The sequence below is a fragment of the Prunus dulcis genome, chromosome 2, assembly GCF_902201215.1.
Source record: "Prunus dulcis chromosome 2, ALMONDv2, whole genome shotgun sequence".
In the NCBI taxonomy this organism is placed as follows: Eukaryota; Viridiplantae; Streptophyta; class Magnoliopsida; order Rosales; family Rosaceae; genus Prunus; species Prunus dulcis.
The window spans coordinates 2,118,799-2,139,146 of NC_047651.1; the positions used below are offsets into that span (position 1 = coordinate 2,118,799).

General features: G+C 36.1%; 2 protein-coding genes across 4 annotated transcripts; both read left to right on the top strand.

Annotated features, from left to right (window-relative positions):
• Window positions 1-1,230: 1,230 nt before the first annotated feature.
• Window positions 1,231-7,937, top strand: LOC117619341 (serine carboxypeptidase-like 40). The gene is made up of 7 exons (XM_034349269.1): window positions 1,231-1,710; window positions 2,441-2,548; window positions 2,650-2,924; window positions 6,802-7,062; window positions 7,159-7,370; window positions 7,485-7,590; window positions 7,724-7,937. The coding sequence occupies exons 1-7, from the start codon at window positions 1,329-1,331 to the stop codon at window positions 7,880-7,882; spliced, it is 1,503 nt and encodes a 500-aa protein (XP_034205160.1). The 5' UTR covers window positions 1,231-1,328; the 3' UTR covers window positions 7,883-7,937.
• Window positions 7,938-13,399: 5,462 nt separating this feature from the next.
• Window positions 13,400-18,836, top strand: LOC117620266 (F-box/WD-40 repeat-containing protein At3g52030). 3 transcript variants are annotated; one of them, XM_034350416.1, is made up of 9 exons: window positions 13,400-13,769; window positions 13,863-14,069; window positions 14,679-14,733; window positions 15,529-15,627; window positions 16,104-16,207; window positions 16,570-16,659; window positions 16,924-17,063; window positions 17,615-17,699; window positions 18,304-18,836. In XM_034350416.1, the coding sequence occupies exons 1-9, from the start codon at window positions 13,609-13,611 to the stop codon at window positions 18,662-18,664; spliced, it is 1,302 nt and encodes a 433-aa protein (XP_034206307.1). In that variant the 5' UTR covers window positions 13,400-13,608; the 3' UTR covers window positions 18,665-18,836. The 3 variants fall into 3 exon arrangements, with proteins under 3 accessions (XP_034206307.1, XP_034206308.1, XP_034206309.1); XM_034350417.1 differs by lacking the exon at window positions 15,529-15,627 and having other exon boundaries at window positions 13,424-13,769; XM_034350418.1 differs by lacking the exons at window positions 14,679-14,733; window positions 15,529-15,627; window positions 16,104-16,207 and having other exon boundaries at window positions 13,427-13,769.
• Window positions 18,837-20,348: the final 1,512 nt, after the last annotated feature.

Consider the following 20,348-nt stretch of genomic DNA (forward strand, 5'->3'; position numbering starts at 1 on the left):
ATTTCAACGTCAACAACATAAATACATACGTCGTAAATAATGACACAGACAGCTATATCTACGTCATCTTTTTTAGACAAATCGAAGGGGAAAACTTATTTCACGACGGTCGTTTGTAAATAAGAGACGTAGTAGTTTTCAATAACGTCGTCTTCTCATGTATTTAAAGATGTCATATTTTTTCTTGTCGTGAAAATTATATTTAACGGCGTAGTGGTTTAGTTATCGTCGTTGTATGTCTATCTTGCGGCCTTGTTCTTCTAATATTTTTCATATTTTTCCTTTTTAACGACGGTGATTTGTTTGTGTTGGTCGTCTATTCTCATCCTCGACTATTTTTTAAAACTTATGCTGACTAAACACGTCTATTTTTATTTTTTTTCGACGTTGTTTTATTTAACAACGTCTAATATTTATCGTCGTTGCTTGTTTCTGAAAATAGGACGTACAAATTTTGTAATACAACTCTCATATATTAGTAACCGACGTTGTTTGTTTTTTCAACGTTTATTATATAAATACATACGTCGTAAATAATGACACCGACAACTATTTCCACGTCATCTTTTATAGAAAAATCGAAGTGGAAAATGTATTATACGACGGCTGTTTTTATCTAGGTGACGTAGTAGGAATAAATAACGTCGTCTTCTAATGTCCTTAAAGACGTCATATTTTTTGTTGTCGTGAAAATGATATTTAACGGCGTATTATTTTAATTTTAGTCGTTGTATGTCTATTTTGCGGCCTTGTTCTGTTAATATGTGTCATATTTTTCCTTTTTAACGACGGTTTGTTTAGAGAGTTGGTCGTATATTCTCATCCCCGACTGCTTTTTTTGATCTTTTTGCAGTAAAAAGACGTCGTTTTTTATTTGTTGATGACGTTGTATATTTTAACAACGACGGTGATTTAGCGTCGTGGTTTATTAGGGAAAAAATGACGGTGGATTCCACGACCGCTGAAAAACTGAATACACGACGGTGATTTACCGTCGTCTTTTTGCTTTTTTGTAGTAGTGTTTGTTACTCATTTCCTTTGTCAGATTGGATCATTTCATTTTATATAAATTAAAATGCATGTGTTAGTAAATTACCAAAGCACTCCCTAAACACAACTCACATGGCATAACATGACGGGTGACTAAGAACATTCAAAGTCTTCACAACCATCTGGTCCCTCTGTCTTGTGATATAAGACTGAGTGACCTCTCATAGCCTTTCGTGGAGATTTCTTAGAACAATCATTCCTTCTTTGCATCCAAACCTAAAAATCCAAAGCCTCTGATCTCCCTAATTCATATTTCTCTTTTTCTCTCCTTAATTCATATGACTGTCAAAATGCAAAACAAGACTTGTTTACTTCTTTTCTTAGTTCTCATTCTTTCTTGCTTCATAGGTCAAATCCTTGGGAACAAGCAATCACAAGCACTTGCTGAACTTTACAAGTCCAAGTTGAAGGAATGCTCGGGCATCGACATGAGCCAATTCGAGGCAATTCTTCACGCCAATGGAACCAAAATTCATCCTCAGGAGGGGTTGAAGGAGAAGGACAGGATTGATATCTTGCCTGGACAACCCCATGTGAATTTCTCTCAGTATGGTGGGTATGTTACGGTGGATAAAGAAGCAGGTCGTGCATTCTTTTACTATTTTGCTGAAGCAGAGAAGGCTAAGGATTCCTCACCTCTTCTTCTATGGCTCAATGGAGGTAAATTACTTTCCTACTCTTGCAATGTAGTCAACGTCACCAGCTCAATGATGCTGGTATAATTTGTCGCTGCTTGGAAAATTATGTGTGGTTGATTGTGATTTCCTCTTTGACCATGCATACATTCTTTCCTTTAATTCTATTGGTTTTAGTTTTTTGGGTATTTAAAGGGATGAAAATACATCCCATTAAAATGCGAACAAAATAAATGAATCTCTGTTAATTGTAATTTACGCTAGAATTTGCATCCATCAATCGCTGACAATGATTCATGCACGACGGACAAACTTCCCTCCTTTCATATTTTCTTTAACAATAATTAATTACCATTACTCATTATTTAAATTTGTCATTGTTAGAAACATTTCAACTTTCATTCACATTCCCCAGGTGGCTTCCTGCCTTCCTCTTTAATTTGAGGAATGGCTGGAATAACAAATCCCAGAATTCACTCTTGCGGATGACATCCCGGCGCTCAAGCTGTAGCTGTATATTTTTCAGCAGGGAAATATACAAAAATTTAAAATTCAACGTTGAGAAAGTTCTTGGTTGATAATATGCAGCTCAATTATTTATCATTAATATAATGAATCTACCTTTTTTGGTAGAGAGGGAGTGTGTGAAGACTGTAACTTCCAGTGACATTATCTATTAGTTTGATGGCAATTTAATAATTATATTACCTGTATGTCTATAATTTAAACGTTGCAATGACTTAATGTCTTCACAGGACCTGGATGTTCTTCTCTTGCCTACGGAGCAATGCTAGAGCTTGGACCGTTCCGAATCCACAGCGATGGAAAAACACTTTACCAAAACAGATTTTCATGGAACTATGGTAAATCTAACACAATTAAAAGGGACTAAAGTATGATTTTCAATGCTTAAAGAAATTGATCTTCTTCTTTTTTTCTTTTTTCTTTTTTGTATTTTTTTCAGCTGCTAATGTTTTGTTCCTTGAGTCCCCTGCCGGGGTGGGATTTTCTTACTCGAATAAAACATCTGATTATGATGCCAACGGGGATAGAAGAACAGCTGCAGATAATTATGTGTTTTTGGTGAATTGGTTGGAGAGATTTCCAGAACACAAGGACAGAGAGTTCTATATTTCTGGTGAAAGCTATGCAGGGCATTATGTACCTCAACTTGCACACACTATTCTTTACCATAATAAGAGGGCTAACAAGACAATTATCAACCTCAAGGGCATAATGGTAACTCTCTCTCTCTCTCTCTCTCTCTCTCTCTCTCTCTCTCTCTCTCTCTATTGTGAAGTAAAAATCTATTGCTAATAAATATTGGAATTTAGACTCTATTTGGTACCATGTTCTTGGATTCTTGGTAGTTAGTGTGTAATAACCGATCTTAAATTAATATTTAATTGTTAGAGTATTCAAATAAAAGACAATTTTACCTACAAAATATTTTAATGGGTTTAAAAATTGACTTTTTATTTGAGACAGAATTTGGAGATTGTAGTAGTATCGTTGCGTAGAGCATATCGAGATGAGTCCGTGGACATGTAGTGGGCTCAAATCAGAGTTATAACAAAGAAATTATGATATACGGAAGCCCAATGGCATAACCGTAAATATTTTTGGAAGTTATTTTTTTAAGAGTGGTGATTTTCCCACTCCAATTTTATCCACTTACACTCCATTTTATAACTAAAAAAATGAGTGTAAGTGGATAAAATTGGAGTGGGGAAATCATTTAAAACCCATATTTTTTTTTTCTTTTCTCCCTCAATTCTCTCTCTCACGACCAAAATAGCCACCAATCTTTGGCCGGTGACATCTCCTCCCTCCAGCCAACGTAGGCACGAGACCACTTGCGTTAGAACTGCCTCAACCTCCTCCACCTGTTCCACCCCTTCTCCGACGAGCCTAGCTACTCCTTTGCTGACTGTAGCTCGATAAATTTCCAATTTTTGTCAAAACTTTCCGTCGTTGTTTCTGACGATTCCGGCTACCAAAATTGTCAATTCATGTATGCTTTTTCATCCTCTCAATGTGTTCTAGTTGATGGGTGGGTTGATTAGGATTGATTTTTGCCTTTTGGAACACGTTTTATCGCTTACATTTTCAGCCAATTTTCGGCTCTTAAGTCCGGGCATCTCCGGCCACTTTTTGGCCACGGTCCAAGAACAAAAATTGCTCCACTCATTGTCCAGGTCACGTAGGTATAGGTCTCGACCAGTGGTGTAGAGGCTTTTCGGTCGTCAAAATTTCTTTGGGCACCACACCCTGTTGAAGCTTGTGGTTGCGCGTGGGCACTATTTGGGTGACCCTTTTGGTCCTAAAATAATCCCCATGTCGTCCTGAGCACTACGGTATGCTCAGATTTCAATTTGGTTATCGTTTGACTGTCAATCGGATATCTCATATTGAGCGTTATCGTAGTTCGATATGCTCGGACAGTTGGATAGACTTCATTTTCAAATATGTTAATCTAGGAATTTCTAGGATTATGTGGGAATTCGTGAATTGTGAATCAGAGTCCCGAATACTCTGATTCAATAATTCAAAATTTAGGATAAACAATAACCGTCTGATAATGCGATCGCAAGCGATCCGACTACTTGATAGAGATTAAACTTGCATAACGTGTTTAGTAGACTTGGTTTAACTTGTAGGAACTTTCAGATCAAAAATCGGAGGTCGTGGGCCCTGCAGGCCCATTGACCATTATGGGAAGTTTGATCCCTTGGATGACCGAGAGTCTTCCGAGGTGGTTTCATCCTTCAAGAAGTTCAAGAACGATATTATTAATGCTTGACTATTATGTGATTTATTTTGATTATTTTTGGATTATGAGATTATGTTATAGTATTAGTGGCGGATTTTGATGGAGTCTCGCTTTGGTATTCCCGGGTGTTATTTTGGTATTCGAATGCAATATTGGAAGTTATGGGATCTCTAGGGTATATATTTATTATTATTATGATTATTATTAAAGTATATGACTGAGTGATATTGGATTATTTAAATATTTGTGAGTTACTATGTAATCGCTTATACTTTCTAAGAATATTATATTATGTTTGATTGTGTAAAGTTGGGAACGGCTTATTAATCGGATTTTGGACGTGACTAGTAAATTAATTAAATATCTAAGTATATGTCTATATTTAACATATATACTCAATAGTTTGAAAATGATGAATTATGGACACTAGTTCTCAATAGTATGTGGTGCAAATTCAAATGTAGTTGAGAACTGATTTTTGGAAAGTTGAGAAAAGATTTGAAAAATGGATTTGTGGAATAAGAGAAATTTTATGATAAGTTTTGGAGTATGGTTTTCAAACCCACCACAAGAGTAATGACCACCCCCCCTCCAAAATTGCCTTTGGAACAGTTTAGTCATTTATGATAATGCCCCACGAGTCTTAGGGATACCTGGATCATGAGGAAGGAGGAATGCTTCTCAGGTTGACTAAGTGTCCTCTTAGTCTTGTGAGGAATGCGGCTCGAGTTGACTTTGTGTTTCTGAGACCTGCGAGAATGTGTAGCTTATGTGACACATTGAAATTGACGGTATAATGTGGGAAATAAATATAAAATGATGGAATTTACGGAATATTATTGGAATTCAAGGAATATTAGTGGAATTGACGGGTTATGGATGGGGGTACACCTAGGTGGAGAGTATTTGAGTTTTGAGATATTTTAAACTAAAATTGATAATTTTATCTTGGTACTTATTAGTGAAGATTTTAATATATGTTTTCCAACTAATGCGACAAGGATTGAGAGTTTTCTAAGTTTTAAGGATTTTATATAATTCACAATTATTTTCTTAAGTGATGAATTTGTTTTTAAATGTGAAAGAGGGAAACATGTTTTATTTAAATTATTAATATTGACGTTAAGGTTTCATGTGGTCAAATCTATTGTAATAATTTCCTTGTTTTCCTACTTATTTGTAATAAGTTTATTTTATATATATATATATATATTTGTATATGCACGCATGGGATGAGTGGAAGATTGTTCTGAAATCAATAGCCCTTACTTGAGTTTCAATGGAATGATTTGCAAATTTCATTGAAAAATAACAATTGATGAAGATATACAAGTGCAAATGTGAAAAGTGAAAGAATTATGTATGGCTTGATCCCTTAAAAGGGTACATAGGCAACCTAGAGTTACTAGTTGCAGCCACAAGATCAGTTGTTGAAAATTTGTTTAGTTAAGTTATATTGGAACTTGATTACATATTCATGTTGTTCTAAGAGTAGAGACCAGTTTCAGACAGCAAAATGATTTATTTGGTATAAAGAGGTCGAAACTATTTAAAGTTATTTGTCTAATGCATGCTAAACGTTTCTGGATATATGAATTGCTTTCTGTACATGTGTAAATTTTGGGAAACGAGCAATTTACAGGGGAGGTTCTGCCGAATTTTCGGTAGAAGTCAAACTTTAAAATAATTTTGAGTCTTAGTTAGAAGGGCAATTTGGTTAAGTGTGCCCGACACTTGCTAGGTGTCGAACACGGACAGGATTCGACGCAGATTCCAAAGTGGAATTTGAATCGGGTCCTATCATAGTGAAAGTTGTAATTGTAAAGGTCTTGGGAAAATGCTTTGCATTGGTCCCTCTAGAAAGTGGCTAAATGCCCACATTTGGTGGAGCAAAATACTTTCCTATTTGTCATCATATATCTTTTACTCTTCGTTTCTCATAAAATTTGCTTATTGTATGTTGTAATGAAAGCATCAAGTGGAATATGGTTGAGTATAAGTCCATAAATTGGGTAAAGAAACAAAAAAGTTCTACATGTTGGGAGGTGTCTGTCGGGCTCGTACAATGTTGTGTAAGAAATCCACTATTGTTTATGGGTCTCTAGTTTGGTTCTCATAATGAAACTCTCATTTTTAATCTCGGAAGAATGGAAGATGTTCATTCACTGATTTTTAGAACACTAAGAAATGAGGATCATTTAATGTCTTTTTTTTTTTATTCCCATGTTTGGTTTGTGTAGTATTAAGAATAAAATAATGTTCTGTTTTCCCCCCTTCTTTTTTTCCACTTCAAATTGTCACCCTTCTTGGGTAAGTAAAAAATTTATTTGGCGCATGATGCAGATTGGAAATGCAGTGATTAACGATGAAACTGATTTAAGAGGAATGTACGACTACTTAGCAAGCCACGCCCTCATTTCAGATCAAACTGCAAATAAAATCAACAAATATTGTGATTTTTCACCCAATGCAACAAAGCAGCCTAAGGAGTGCACTGATACCGCTGATGCTGCAGCTAAGGATACCTATTACATTGACATTTTCAACATCTATACCTCCTCATGCGTTTCCTCCAACCTCACTGCAAAACCCAAAAAGGCTTCAGTAAGTTAAAAACAACGCCCTTAATTATACTGCATGTAGGTATTTACCATCTGCTGTTTTCAAAACATTTTGTTGTGTTGAACTGCCGAGCTGCAGATATTCGAATTCGACCCGTGCAGCGAGTACTATGCTTATGCTTATTTGAACCGGCCATACGTTCAACAAGCTCTCCATGCCAATGTCACTAAACTCACACATGACTGGGAACCATGCAGTGATGTTATCACAAACTGGGCCGATAGTGCATCGACCGTACCGCCCCTTTTAAAAGAGTTCCTGGCTAATGATGTTCGAGTGTGGATTTTTAGGTGAAATTTTGATACTCTTCTTCTTCTTCATCATCTTAAACTTGTAATTTGCTTCTCTGGAGTTTCAGTATTTGAACTCTAAAGCTAATCCAGCTCATTCTTATGGAAGTGCAGTGGAGACATAGATACAAGGGTACCAGTCACTTCAACAAAATATTCTATTGAAAAGCTGAATTTTCCAGTAAAGACTGAATCGCATGCTTGGTTTCTTGGTGGAGAGGTAGCTTCTCATTTCCCCGTCGTTTTTGTCTTCGGATTTTCAAAACCACGTCTTTGAAAGTCTTTGGCGTTAATTATTTTGGATGTTTTATTCATATATATATATATATATATATATATATATATATTAACAGGTTGGTGGTTACACACAAGTGTATGAAGGAGAGCTAACATTTGCTACAGTGAGAGGGGCAGGGCATCAAGTGCCAAGCTATCAGCCTGCAAGAGGACTTTCCCTCATCAAGCACTTCCTTGATGGCACACCACTCCCTAATACTACAAGACATACCTAATTTCTTTAAATATTTCTAGCAATCAGAATGTCATTACCTTGTTATTAATTTTTTAGTCCACACAAGGTCACTTGTGTCAAACAAAGTAGGGCAAATATTTAGATATGCTCAGATTCACTCATATTATTATTCTTCTCCAATATGGAGGTATTTATACAAGTACAAAGATGTGTTAACCCTAAATAAAATAGGAAATATATCTAAATTACAATAGGAAATAAATCTCTATTACAATAGGACTAAATAATAATTGGTAAGTAACCAAAATTCCAATTAAATAAGGAACCAAAATCCTAAGTAAATAAGAACTGGCCAACACTCCCCCTCAAGTTGGGCAAAGATATTTCACACACCGAACTTGACAAGCGAGTCACAGAACACCATACTTGAGAAGCACTAATTGTAGAGAATGTCTTTTCGTCAACCACGAGTGAAACAAGTGACAAACTAAAGCAAAGTTCGCAGCGGAAACATGAGCAAACCCTAAAAAATAAGGCACATAGAAGAACACATAAAAGCAGAACACATAAACCATGTGAGCACGACAGTAGATAAGGCAGAACACAGAAACCCTATGAGCACGGCAGTAGATAAGACAGAACACAGAAACCCTGTGAGCACGGCAGTAGATAAGGTAGAACACATATACCCTGTGAGCACGGCAGTAGATTAGGCAAAACACAGAAACCCTGCAAGCACGGCAGTAGGTAAGGCAGAACAAGAAGCAAGTGAAGAAATAAAGGCATTAACATTGGGTATGATGATGGATGGCGGGGTGGCGGCATTGGCGGCAATAGCAAAGTAGGCGGCGGCAATGGTAGCAAGGTAGATGACGGTGGCGGGTTAGGATTATAGGCTAGGTGTATAGTGCAGCATAAATATGTAGTGTTTAGGGTTAAGGAAGAGACAGATCAAAAACATAGCAACATCATCAGCAATAACCATAGCAACGGAAAGCGAAGCAAACAAAGGCAAGGTCAATAGTCATGATTGCAGCGGAAAAACACACCAGCAAAGGCACGAACACAATAGAAGCAACAACAACAATGTCCCCAGCAAGAGACAACAAAACTGACAGCAGCAAGAGCAACACAATGCATTGGCACCAGCAAGAGCAATATAAGTCACTGGCACTAGCAAGACAAGGCAGAGCAAACAACTGTGGCAGCAGCAACAACATAGACAACTTCTCTTCACTCTCCCTCTCCCCCTGAAGAGAAGAAGTCTATAGAGCCATATGATCAGTGGTACTTAAGAAACAGACACGGACAATCAACCATGATAGATAGGTAGGTGAATTGCAATGGAATAGATGAGCAGCAGTGTCACTCCCCCTCAAATCCGATGATGTATGAGAGTTGAGATTTAGAGAAAGTAACACCCAAATAAACAGAGAGACAAAGGCCAGCTAGGAGAAGGCTCGGCGAGCGGTGACGAGGCTTGCGAAGGAAAGAGATCAGGCCATCAATGGCCAAGGGGCGTGTTGCCCCTATGGTATACATTTAAAAGAAAGGCTATGTTGTGAGCGCAAGAGACTAAAACTAACATGGGCTCAATCTGATTTTAACAGAAAGCAAGCTCATAGAGAGATGAAAAGTAAGAGAAAAAAGGCAGCAGCAGGCATAGGTAGAGAAAAAGAAAGGTAATGACTCAACATAAAATAGCAAGGACAGAGACAAGGGTAAAATTGCAGAAAGGTGCGGTTATGGCTAAGGCATAAGAAATATATGTTGATTATTAAGGAAAGGAGAAACGGGGATTTATAGCAAGGTGAAGACCCATAATGGGTTAGGAATGAGGAACGCCAACGACTCTCAATTTGTTGGAGGATCTAAAGGATTAGCAACTTGGCTCTGATACCAAGTCAAACAAAGTATGGTAAATATTTAGATATGCTCAGATTCACTCATATTATTATTCTTCTCTAATATGGAAGTATTTATACAAGTACAAAGATGTGTTAACCCTAAATAAAATAGGAAATATATCTAAATTACAATAGCAAATAAATCTCTATTACAATAGGACTAAATAATAATTGGTAAATAACCAAAATTCTAGTTAAATAAGAACCAAAATTCTAAGTAAATAAGGACTCGCCAACAACTTGATTTCACGCTCTTCTAGTTGTAATTTATTTTCATTGATTAATAAAAGTTCATAGTAATTGCTTTTTCAATTGAACCTCTACCCCCTAAAGATTGTCTTGTAATAAGCTGTATAGTTAGTCCAAAATGCCCAAACTATCTATAAGTGGCGGAGCTAGAAATTGATGATAGAGGGCTTGTGAAATATAAAAATTGAAGGGAATGAGAGCATAAACACTGCAAAGTTCTAGTAGAGCTTCTGCGCATTATTTTTCTAAACCAATAACCCCTAAAGTAAAAATCAAGAAATAAACTTTTAAATTACAGATTTTACACAACATGCTATGATTGTTGTATACATAAAACCTTTGATCCTCCTTCAATATTCTTAAACACAACATTAAATTATTTACACAGAGAGAGAGAAAGAGAGAGAAGGAGATTGAAATGGCAGGGAAGAAGAAAAAAGAAAGGGAAAAGAGAGAGAGAGAGAGAGAGAGAGAGAGAGAGAGAGAGAGAGAGAGAGAGAGAGAGAGAGAGTAAAGAGTTGAGAAGGGATCTGGAACCCCTTTAGTCCCTACATGGCTCCACCATAATTGCATATTGTAGCTTTTCTGGACGTGTGCATAACTAATTCGGGATACTCTCTTTTATTGGTTCTAAGTGTTGATCATGCATGTTTGACATAATTTTTTTTACAAATTAGGCTTGATTATTTCTTTAGTTACACAATGTTTGATAGGGAGGACTAGATTAGATTAGACTAGTCAAATGCCTATATTTCATGTGCATTCAAGACATAATATGGATATGTTGCCTAACTTGGAGGAAGAATGGAAACTATCTATATGAGGTTGATGACTAAAACTTTATTGTGAAGATTGGCTCACCATAGATGCAGGAGGATGACTAAAACTTAAAAGAGTTTTTCATCCCATCTCTGAGACCTTTTCACCTCTCCTTTGTGAGAGTTTTTTTTATTTGTATTGTTATGGTTTGGTATTTTCAAGCTTTATCTCATTTTGGTTGTTCTGAGTTTGTGCTCTTAGTTAGAAAGCCTATAGTTTCTCCACACCAAAAAAAACAAAAAACAAAACAGATAAGGGCATGAGTGTGGTAATTTAAGCATTGATAGCTACTTTTGATTATGATTGATTCTATTCTTTGGTGTAATGATTGTTGATATGATTTTCAGTATCATATGGCTATGTTTATCTCAAGGAAACAATTTGACTTAATTTGGCTACTTCACCTATTCTGAGACTAAACTGTGAATTTGATATTGGAAGAGAATGGTTTTAAGGGTTAATTGTTTTATTAGTTCCTGAATTTAGATTCGATTTGCATTTGAGTACCTTAATTTCCAAAATGGTTCCCGTGGTCCTTTAACTTTAGTTTCGTTAGGACAAATGGTCCTACCGTCAATTTTGTTAACTTTTCTGTTAAATGCAGGGGCGAAATGGTAAAAAATTAAAATTAAACTCTCTCCCTCCCCCTCTATCTCGATTTCTACCCTTCCAAAACTTGAAATTCTTTTTTTTGGGTTTTTTTATTTGATTTATTGTTATTTTAAAGATATAATTTTTTATTTTATTTTTTTGTTTTAATATAAAAATATCATTTTGCCCCTGCATTTAACAGAAAAAGTTAACAAAATTGACGGTAGAACCATTTGTCCAAACGAAACTAAAGTTAAAGGACCACAAGAACCATTTTGGAAATTGAGGTTCTTAAATGCAAATCGGGTGAAAGTTCAGGGACTAATAAAATGATTAACCCATGGTTTTAATTGATAGGTACAATTGGTTTATACAAGAGTGTGGTGTACAAGGAAACAAGTTCTCCAATCTAGAAAACCTACTAGGAAAGTAAATCCTAATTACAACAGTATTGATATTAATTGATATTATACAAACTTATTTCCTAATACTCCCCCTCAAGATGAAGGATGCGCAAATCCTTGAGAAGGGATCGAAGCTAAGACAACTCACAACATGCTGCCACTATAGATCTATATTCGGCTTCTATTGAAGATAAAGATACAGTTTTCTGTTGCTTAAATTTCCATGAAATTAAAGATCTCAGAAACACACAATAACCTGTAGTAGACCTTCTAGTATGAGGACAACCTACCCAATCAGAATCACAGAAGGCAAGCAAAAGTCAAGTTATTCTGAGAAGACAATAATTTTGCCTTGACCTGGTGAGTTTTACGTGGGGGCATGCATAAACCTGCTTAAGACATGAATAGAGTAAGTAATGTCTGGCCTTGTGATTGTCAAATAAATTAAACGACCAACAAGTCTTCTATAATGAGCTGAATCTTTAAGTAATTCACCCTTATCCGAGAGCTTAAGACCTTTTTCCATAGGAAAATCAACAGATCGGCACCTAGGAGTTTTGCATCCTTCAAAATTTCCAATGCATACTTGCATTGAGATAAGAAAATGCCCTGTTTTGATCTTGATACCTCAATCCCCAAGATCTTTAATATGAAAAATGACTGTGCAAAAAATCCTTGAGTGCCGAGATAGCTATAGGGTCATTGCCCGTGATAACGGTGTCATCAACATAAATCAATAATGTTGTGAAAGAGTGCCCCAACATTCTGCGATCCCAACATTAAGATTAAAAGAAGTTTTTCTATTTAAACCCCACACTTTTCTTTGTTGACCCAAATACTTAAATCAATAAGCTTTTAAGTTTTATTATTGTGTAAAAAGACCACACCAAAAACAAAAACAAAACAAAAAAGTCATCCAACTTAATACTTAACCCTAGTACATCTATAAAGAGCCATATAAGGATAGCCAACAACTCTTTGTTACAAAAAAACAGAGCCCATCGCTCTATTATTTTACGAAAAAATAATAGTCGCGGCTCTTCTTTATGAGCACAGTCCATCTCGTGCTTATGTTGTGCATGGTTATCCTACCAACAGTCAAATGATCTTCATGTAAAAATTACTTGTTCATTTCCTCAAACTAATATGAAAATCCACAGTAAAGATGTTGTTGGCAAAGATTTAAATTCTTTACCATGTTCTATGCGCCAAGAATGATAAATGTTGGTCTGTGTAAGGGTCCAAATCTGTAAACATTTTATTAGACATAATCATTCCAACCTCCAAGCATTTGATTGGTATAGTCCATATTGAGATCGCGTTGACAATTTGAAAGAGCTTGTCGGTTCAGTTGATAATGGGTTGTGGAGTGTGAGTTGATGAGTTTTTATTATTATTATTATTTTTATCTAGTGTGTATTTAGAGATAGTTTGAGAAAATAATATGATTTTCTTAGAAATTGTGAAAACTTAGATATTAGAGTGAACTTAAAATATAGAGTGAACATAGAGAAGTGCATGATTTAAATGGGAAACTCGATTAAAAACTTAACATCTTGCCCAAAAATATAATATAGATGCATTTTCAATTAAATTAATTGACTATCACACAACCTTCGAAGACATTAATCGAATCCCATTCAAACTAGTGAGACTAACCAGCGAATCAGAGACCTTCTCGTTCTTTTTTCGCCGGAAGAAAAATACAGACCTAAAACTCGACGACTTTTACCAGCAGATAGACAGAAAAAAATAATATTCAACCAGGCGTTGTACCCGGAAGCTTACCACCACATATGGATCTCTCTCTCGCCGGCGACAAGAAGAGGCCGCGCAGAAGCTCAAGAGCAAGAGCTCCGTCCACAGTCGGCTCTTTCCAACACGACATCCTTTGCACCATCTTCTCTTTTCTTGACTGCTTCGACCTCGCAAGTTGTTCCGTCGTATGCAAATCCTGGTACGCTCTCCCACTCTCTCTTTCAACTATTTGTTCTTCTTGTTCTTCCGGAATTTCGAAGGTGAATTTGCAATGGGTTTTTGTTCAATGCAGGAGTGCGATTATCAACAAGTCTAAGTTGCTTCAATTGTTTTACCGCAAGCAATGGCAGACGGGTCTTTTCGGTTCCAGCAATTGGTCTAAAGAATGTCCTGAGAAATCTTGGAATGATTATTTGGAGGAGATGGCTGTGGAGCGTCATAGACTGGCATTACAGGAAGGTCGAATTCGTGTTGATCACTTGAGGGGTCACTCTGTTGGGTACTGCCTTTGTCCTTACAATTCAATTTTACCTCTTTTTTTTACCTTTACTTATATAGTTTTATTGTTGGGTATGATGGAATTGTTGTGATTCCTCATTCATGTAAAGTTTTTTTTTTTTTTAATAATTGTGTCTTTACATTTTACATGATTCGACCAAAAAAGAATTACAATACATGAAGGTTTTAGATGTGTCAATAACCTAAACAATCTAGCAGTTAATCAAGGGGTTGTGCATCGAAGAATTTGGAGCTTAACAACTCGGACCATTGCTTGTGAAGACCTTTAGTGAAGAAATCAGTTGTCTCATTAATTGAGAGGGGCAAACAAATATGAACCCTAATGCTTGTTAAACCTCAGGAGATATTTCACGCCTCATATTTCAATTTTAATCACAATTAAGATTATAATTTCTGTATTTGGTATTACAAGATTCTGAACCTGAGGCATCAAACAAATTCTCAAGTTACATGTCTGGTGTAGTTGGCTATGAGTGTAAGTAGGCTCATAGATTGATGAGGGAGGGGATTTGTCTTACTGGGTATGTGAAGCCTAGGCCTGCTGCTCTCTACGGGGATGCATCATTCTTCTAACCTTGCTCTCTATTAGGGGTGAACAGTGTCGAACGAAGATGGGGTTGCTTCTTACTGGCGTCGGTGATAAGGTAGTTTCCCTTGTACAGAGCTTACAAAGCTAGCTTTTATGTATAAATTTATTTTAAGTTCCATAACTTATAATTATCAAAATGCACAAACTTCTGATCCACAGAAGAACTAAGAAGGGAACATTAGATTATTTTAAGCTCCTTAACTTATAAGTTCCTACACCACTAGTCCTCCCTATATTTTTTCATGGTGATATTTCAACTGTATACTGTCTGACGTGTTCTTGACGCAAGAAATAAGTTACCTTATGAATTATTATTAGCTTTTGAATATGTTTGTGGACTTGTTACAATAGAATGTAAATCATATGTATTGGTATCTGGCCAACATATGTATCATTTGTACAAGTATTCCCTACTTAGCTGGTGAATCTGGCTTAAGGTCATATTAAAAGATGCCATATCTAAACTAAATGAGTTTGTCTGTGAAATAATTTTTCTGTTTGAGGGCAATAGTATAATTGAATCAATGGTCCTTTTTTGTCAGTTCAAACTAGCTCAACTTGCATGTATAGACTTTTACACATTATACCAACCCTCATGCTTTGCCACTTAAGCCAAGGCCTCTATTGCATTTCTAGCCTTTTCTGTTATCTCCATCATACCTTTCAACAGGTTATGTCTTTTTGAGCAACTTTGGCCTTTGCTTGTTCTGCTCGGTGGCTTTCTCCGTTTAATAGCTTGTAGTATTAGACTCCAGAACCTACACAATTGTCAATAGTTTTGTGGTTATCCTTTCACGAGCTTTATTTTCAGTGTAATTCTTCTGACTTTTTGGTATGGCATTGATGCTAGGTTATGCGTCTTTGGTCATTGGAGAGCTATAAATGTGTAGGGGAATATCCCATTCCAGACAGATTCCGTTTAGTTGACTTTGATTTTGATGAGAGCAAGGTCAGTTGAACTATTAATTTTTGGTTTTTCATTTAAGCAAGATGTACTGAAATTCTATTAACCATGTTATAGATCAAATATCAATCCAAAAAAAAATGTAAGACAGTGACTGTTGTTGTTTGCTAGATCACATGTTCTTGTAGGATTGGAATGTCATGTATGCATCTTCATTTAATGGATCAACGTACAAGTGCAAATGTAGCATTAACATCGATTATGCGACAGAATATATGTATTTGTAAATTATGCTGTTGAGCTTACTAAATTCTTCTAGCTTCCTTGGAAATAATTCCCTTCTTTTTTTTTTACTGTCTCTAGTTTAGACTGATATGGATGATTCGTCATGGTAATATTGACCTCTCATCCTCAATGTGAATAGCTAATGCATCCAATTAATTATACTTATTGAAAGCATGCTGTTTTCTTTTATTAAGGGAATTTTCTGATATCTATACAACCCTCTTACTTTTCTGTAGATTGTTGGCTTGGTTGGCACTCGTATATGCATATGGAGGCAGAATGGGATAAGTAGAATATTTCCCTCGCATGAGGGAACCTTTTCGAAGGGTTTATGCATGCGGTATGTGGACAAAATAATAACACTGTCATTAGTTTTAGTTGTAAATGTAAGTGGTAAATGCATTGCTTCATCAGCCTCAATATGCATGGTAAAGACTAAGAACCTAAACTTGGAGATTCATTATTTACTTTCTTTCATCAAATGGTGGAGCATTTGATTGTCTGAATATTTTACTTTTGAGCTACTATTCCCTAATTTTGATTAATTATATTCTGTTTTAGGTTACTAGTATTGCCACTATTATTGTTATAGTTCAAAATATTGTGAAAATTCTCTCTACTGCATTATTTCTGTTTTGGAATATATATATTTGTAAGTTTGCTTTTGGTGTGTACAAATATTACATTCTTCTCTGAATGCAGTTACTGCGATCCTGAGGCTGTGGTCGGCTGTGAGGATGGGACAGTTCGTGTATTTGACATGTACAGTAGAAAATGTTCTCAAATCGTTAGGTATGCACTGCAAGAAATACATTTTCTTAATAGTTTTTCCTGTAAAAATAGAGCTAATGAATAAGGCTTAAGAAGACCGTTTGACTTGTAGACATGCATTTTCAAGCGAGAGATAGATTCTTGCCTGTAAAGGGGCCAAGGGGATATATAGCTTAGATTAAACTTCCTGTCTGGCCTAAAATTCTCAGTATTGTTGTAATATGCAATTATATTGCTCAATGGTTTATGGACTCCATGTTATTTTCTTTTGATTCCTGATTGTAGGGCACATGAGGGGCCAGTAAAATGCTTATGTTTGAGTGATGATCAGTTGATACTTAGTGGTTCTTCTCTTGGCGATGTCACATTATCTGCACTTTCATCTGGCGAGCGGGTAGTGAAGTTACGATCACAAGATTCCTCAGGTTACTTTTTATGCCTGCTCTACCAAGAACTTTTGGAGTATAATCGATTCTAACTGTGGTTATCTTATATCTGCTGTTTTCTGAAATATTTTCTTCTTTTTATGCCCATAACATGGACAGTAATTTTGTCTTCTGTCTGGAGTTGATTTTTTGTTTTGTTAGAGAGAGAGAGAGAGAGAGAGAGAGAGTTGAAACCTGAACTTATTAACTGACTATAAATGAATAAAGTACTCTCTGTTTTCTTTTTTGTGAGTACTTGTGGGCTGGAAATGGGATCAACTAGAAGCCATAATTGTACTCTCTAACATATGTTTGTGCTTGATAACTGCTGGATGTAGTCTTAGTTGTACCCTTATGTTCTTGTTGAATGAATTGTATTCATGTGAAAGAGAAATGAAAGAGATCTCATTGCAGTTGTTTGGAAATGTTGGCTCTGTTGGGACATATAATATATGCTAAGTAATATATTTATGGGTTTTATTAATCCTCTTTCATGGAGTGGTAAGTTATATTCATGAGAGCATAAATCTAGTTTAAACTTTTCATGGCAGGCATAAAGACTTTATGTTTCAACCCATGCTCTCACCAAGTATTTGCTGGAACTGCTACTGGATATGGACTTTGTTGGGACCTAAGGTATGGAATATGACTTCATATGTTATTTAAAGAATCTCAACTTACCTGGGTAAATCTATTTCATACTTTAGCTTTCTAATTTCTGATGAAATCTATGTTATCTGTTTCCATATTTCCACATCATTACAATTTTAAATACTAGGTTTGCATTACTTTAAATCTCTGAAAAGAAAAGTCAAGCCTAATAGCTTCTTACAGAACAACATTTGTAATAGAATTGTGGAAGGTAACTTTCAATTTGTGATGTTCATGTACCTCTCATGAATCGTGTTCAGCTTTTGTCAATGTGGTCAGTATTGCCCATCCGATGTAATCGGCTTCTCAATAGGGACCAATTCATTCATTTCATGGTTTTCGAATCTTCACTTTCTTTACATTCATTTAGGGTTCTCTTGGAGTGAACTACTCCTAATAGAATCCATAATTTTTATATGATTGTTTTGAAATCATACAAGTAGCATACAAAACCTCAACAATGGGTCAGCTTGACTCTTTCTGCCCTAGTTGGCACCACCTCCACCCTTGGATCTCACTCCTTTGACAGTAACAGATGATGTAATCCAGTTGTAGTTGATTGACCATGTTCTTCCATTATGTAATTCAGGATGGGACTTTTGTGGAAGACACGAGTGAGTCAAAATAGTGTATATTCAATGCAACACCAGAGAAATGATGCATCAACTTTGGCTGTTGGTGGAATAGACGGTGTGCTACGTCTACTGAATCAGAATACAGGTGAAGTAATTTCAAGATGCATCTTGGATGGTTATTTATCACCAAGTTCACAAAACACACTTGGGGCTACACAAAGAACGAGGGGAAGAAGGCTTTCAGAAGATACCACCATTGACAGCATTCTCAGAAGCTGTCGACCTCCCATTACGTGCTTGGCTGTAGGGATGAAGAAGGTTATCACCACACACAACAGCAAGTACATCAGAATCTGGAAATTTGACAGGAGCTGAGAGGCGACTCTTTTTCCTTAGGTGTTGATCTTGACTCTTGACTGAGGCCATTCTGTTTTTGCTAGGATTTGATGATATTCATGATAAATGTAGATATATGAAGTTCATGTATGATTATCAATCATTTCATTCAAATACGCTCAGTTTCCAGTTGTTTATGGTTTATACCTCATTTCCCTGTTTTCTTTTCTCAGATTCATACTTTAGCTTCTGGTTCTTGGACAAACTACAACACTTTATTCTTGAAAAATGCAAACCTGTTTTCAATATAGCTCTTGATAAAAATAGTTGGTCCAATTTACCTACAGTTACAGAATTGAACAGGTAACAGAAAACGTTTAAATTAAACATGGAAGTTGCTTATCTGGCCTTCTTGTTTCTGATAGCAGAACTGGTAAATATAAATTTTTTATAAAATAACTATTTTTAAAAAAAAGAGGAATTTCATCATAGCTTAATCACGCATATTTCCCTTTTTGGGGTTTTAAGGTTTGGTGCTTTTTCTGTCTTGTAAATGTATTTGTTATATTGTATTGTCGGAATTTATTTAATGAAATTTGTAGTCAACGGGGTCTAGTCCAATATAAAAGGATACTAAATTGTCGAGAAAATGTCTCAGGTTCTTCCACAACACCCCCCCCCCCCCCCCACCAAAATGGCATTTTAGTTTGTGTATGAAAAACTCTAATTTAGACTATCGTTTGTATTTTAAAAAAAATTGACATTTGCAAGTTAATAATAGGGCTAACAACAAAAGACACCTGCTGGTTTAGAGTCATTCTCGAATTGGACCCCATATAGTATCAAGTTTATTAATTTACATGAGACGTTTTGAACATCATCCAATTTGATCCTTATGTTAAGTTGACCAGAGGTCAATCGTTAATTCTAACGTGGCACCGTGGGACCACCCCACCAACGATTTGACCATTCCTCTCATGCCAGCTGAAGGGCAGTTTTGGGTTTCGACAATTCAAAAAAACAAAAACAAAAAACAAAAAACAAAACTAAATATCGCGCCCAAAATTGGGCACGCTTTGCAAGAAGAAGAGATCGAAGAGAAAGCCCCAAACTGTCGTTCGTCCTCAACGTCAGTTTAACCTGATCCTAAATCTCCATAGCTGATAGCAAGTTCTACGATTTTGAAGAAGTGAGAAGAAATGAGTTGGGATTTCAGGGCTCCAGGCGCTCCGCATCCCTCGTACATTAAGTTGGTTTAAATTTTTGCGATTTGGGATATCTGGGTTGAATGGGTTAGAGGTCGTATGGGTTATTCTGGTTTGAATGTTGTGTTTTATAGGGTTTAGTGGAATAGTGGGAGAAGTGTGAAAGATTTTGTCGAATATAGGTGGCCTTCTTACAGATTTCGAATATAGGTGGTCCTTCAAGCTAAGCATGTGCTGGCAATGTCTGCCTTTAATACTCTAAGCGTTTGCTTTTAATAAGGCAAAAGTGTTAGGTGGAAGGGTGTGAAAAAGGGTTTTTTAATAAAAATTTGGCCTTTTGTATAATGGTCCTAAATGAAAATAATTGAAAAGTGAGTTATGGTTTTTGTGTAATGTTTGAATACTGTGTTTTGTGTTGTGTTTTATGTTTGAACTGAAAATAACCCATGTTTAGGACATGTAATATGTAGGTGATCCCGAATTATTTTCTATTCGAATGTACCATGGTGGTCAAATCT

What these genes read in the sequence shown, in the direction of transcription:
- LOC117619341 (XM_034349269.1), top strand. Translation starts at nt 1,329, where the DNA reads ATGACTGTCAAAATGCAAAACAAGACTTGTTTACTTCTTTTCTTAGTT. An exon ending in CAGATTTTCATGGAACTATG is followed by an intron (nt 2,549 to 2,649) that starts GTAAATCTAACA and finishes TATTTTTTTCAG; the next exon opens with CTGCTAATGTTTTGTTCCTT. An exon ending in TCAACCTCAAGGGCATAATG is followed by an intron (nt 2,925 to 6,801) that starts GTAACTCTCTCT and finishes CGCATGATGCAG; the next exon opens with ATTGGAAATGCAGTGATTAA.
- LOC117620266 (XM_034350416.1), top strand. Translation starts at nt 13,609, where the DNA reads ATGGATCTCTCTCTCGCCGGCGACAAGAAGAGGCCGCGCAGAAGCTCA. An exon ending in TCCGTCGTATGCAAATCCTG is followed by an intron (nt 13,770 to 13,862) that starts GTACGCTCTCCC and finishes TGTTCAATGCAG; the next exon opens with GAGTGCGATTATCAACAAGT. An exon ending in TTGATTTTGATGAGAGCAAG is followed by an intron (nt 15,628 to 16,103) that starts GTCAGTTGAACT and finishes ACTTTTCTGTAG; the next exon opens with ATTGTTGGCTTGGTTGGCAC.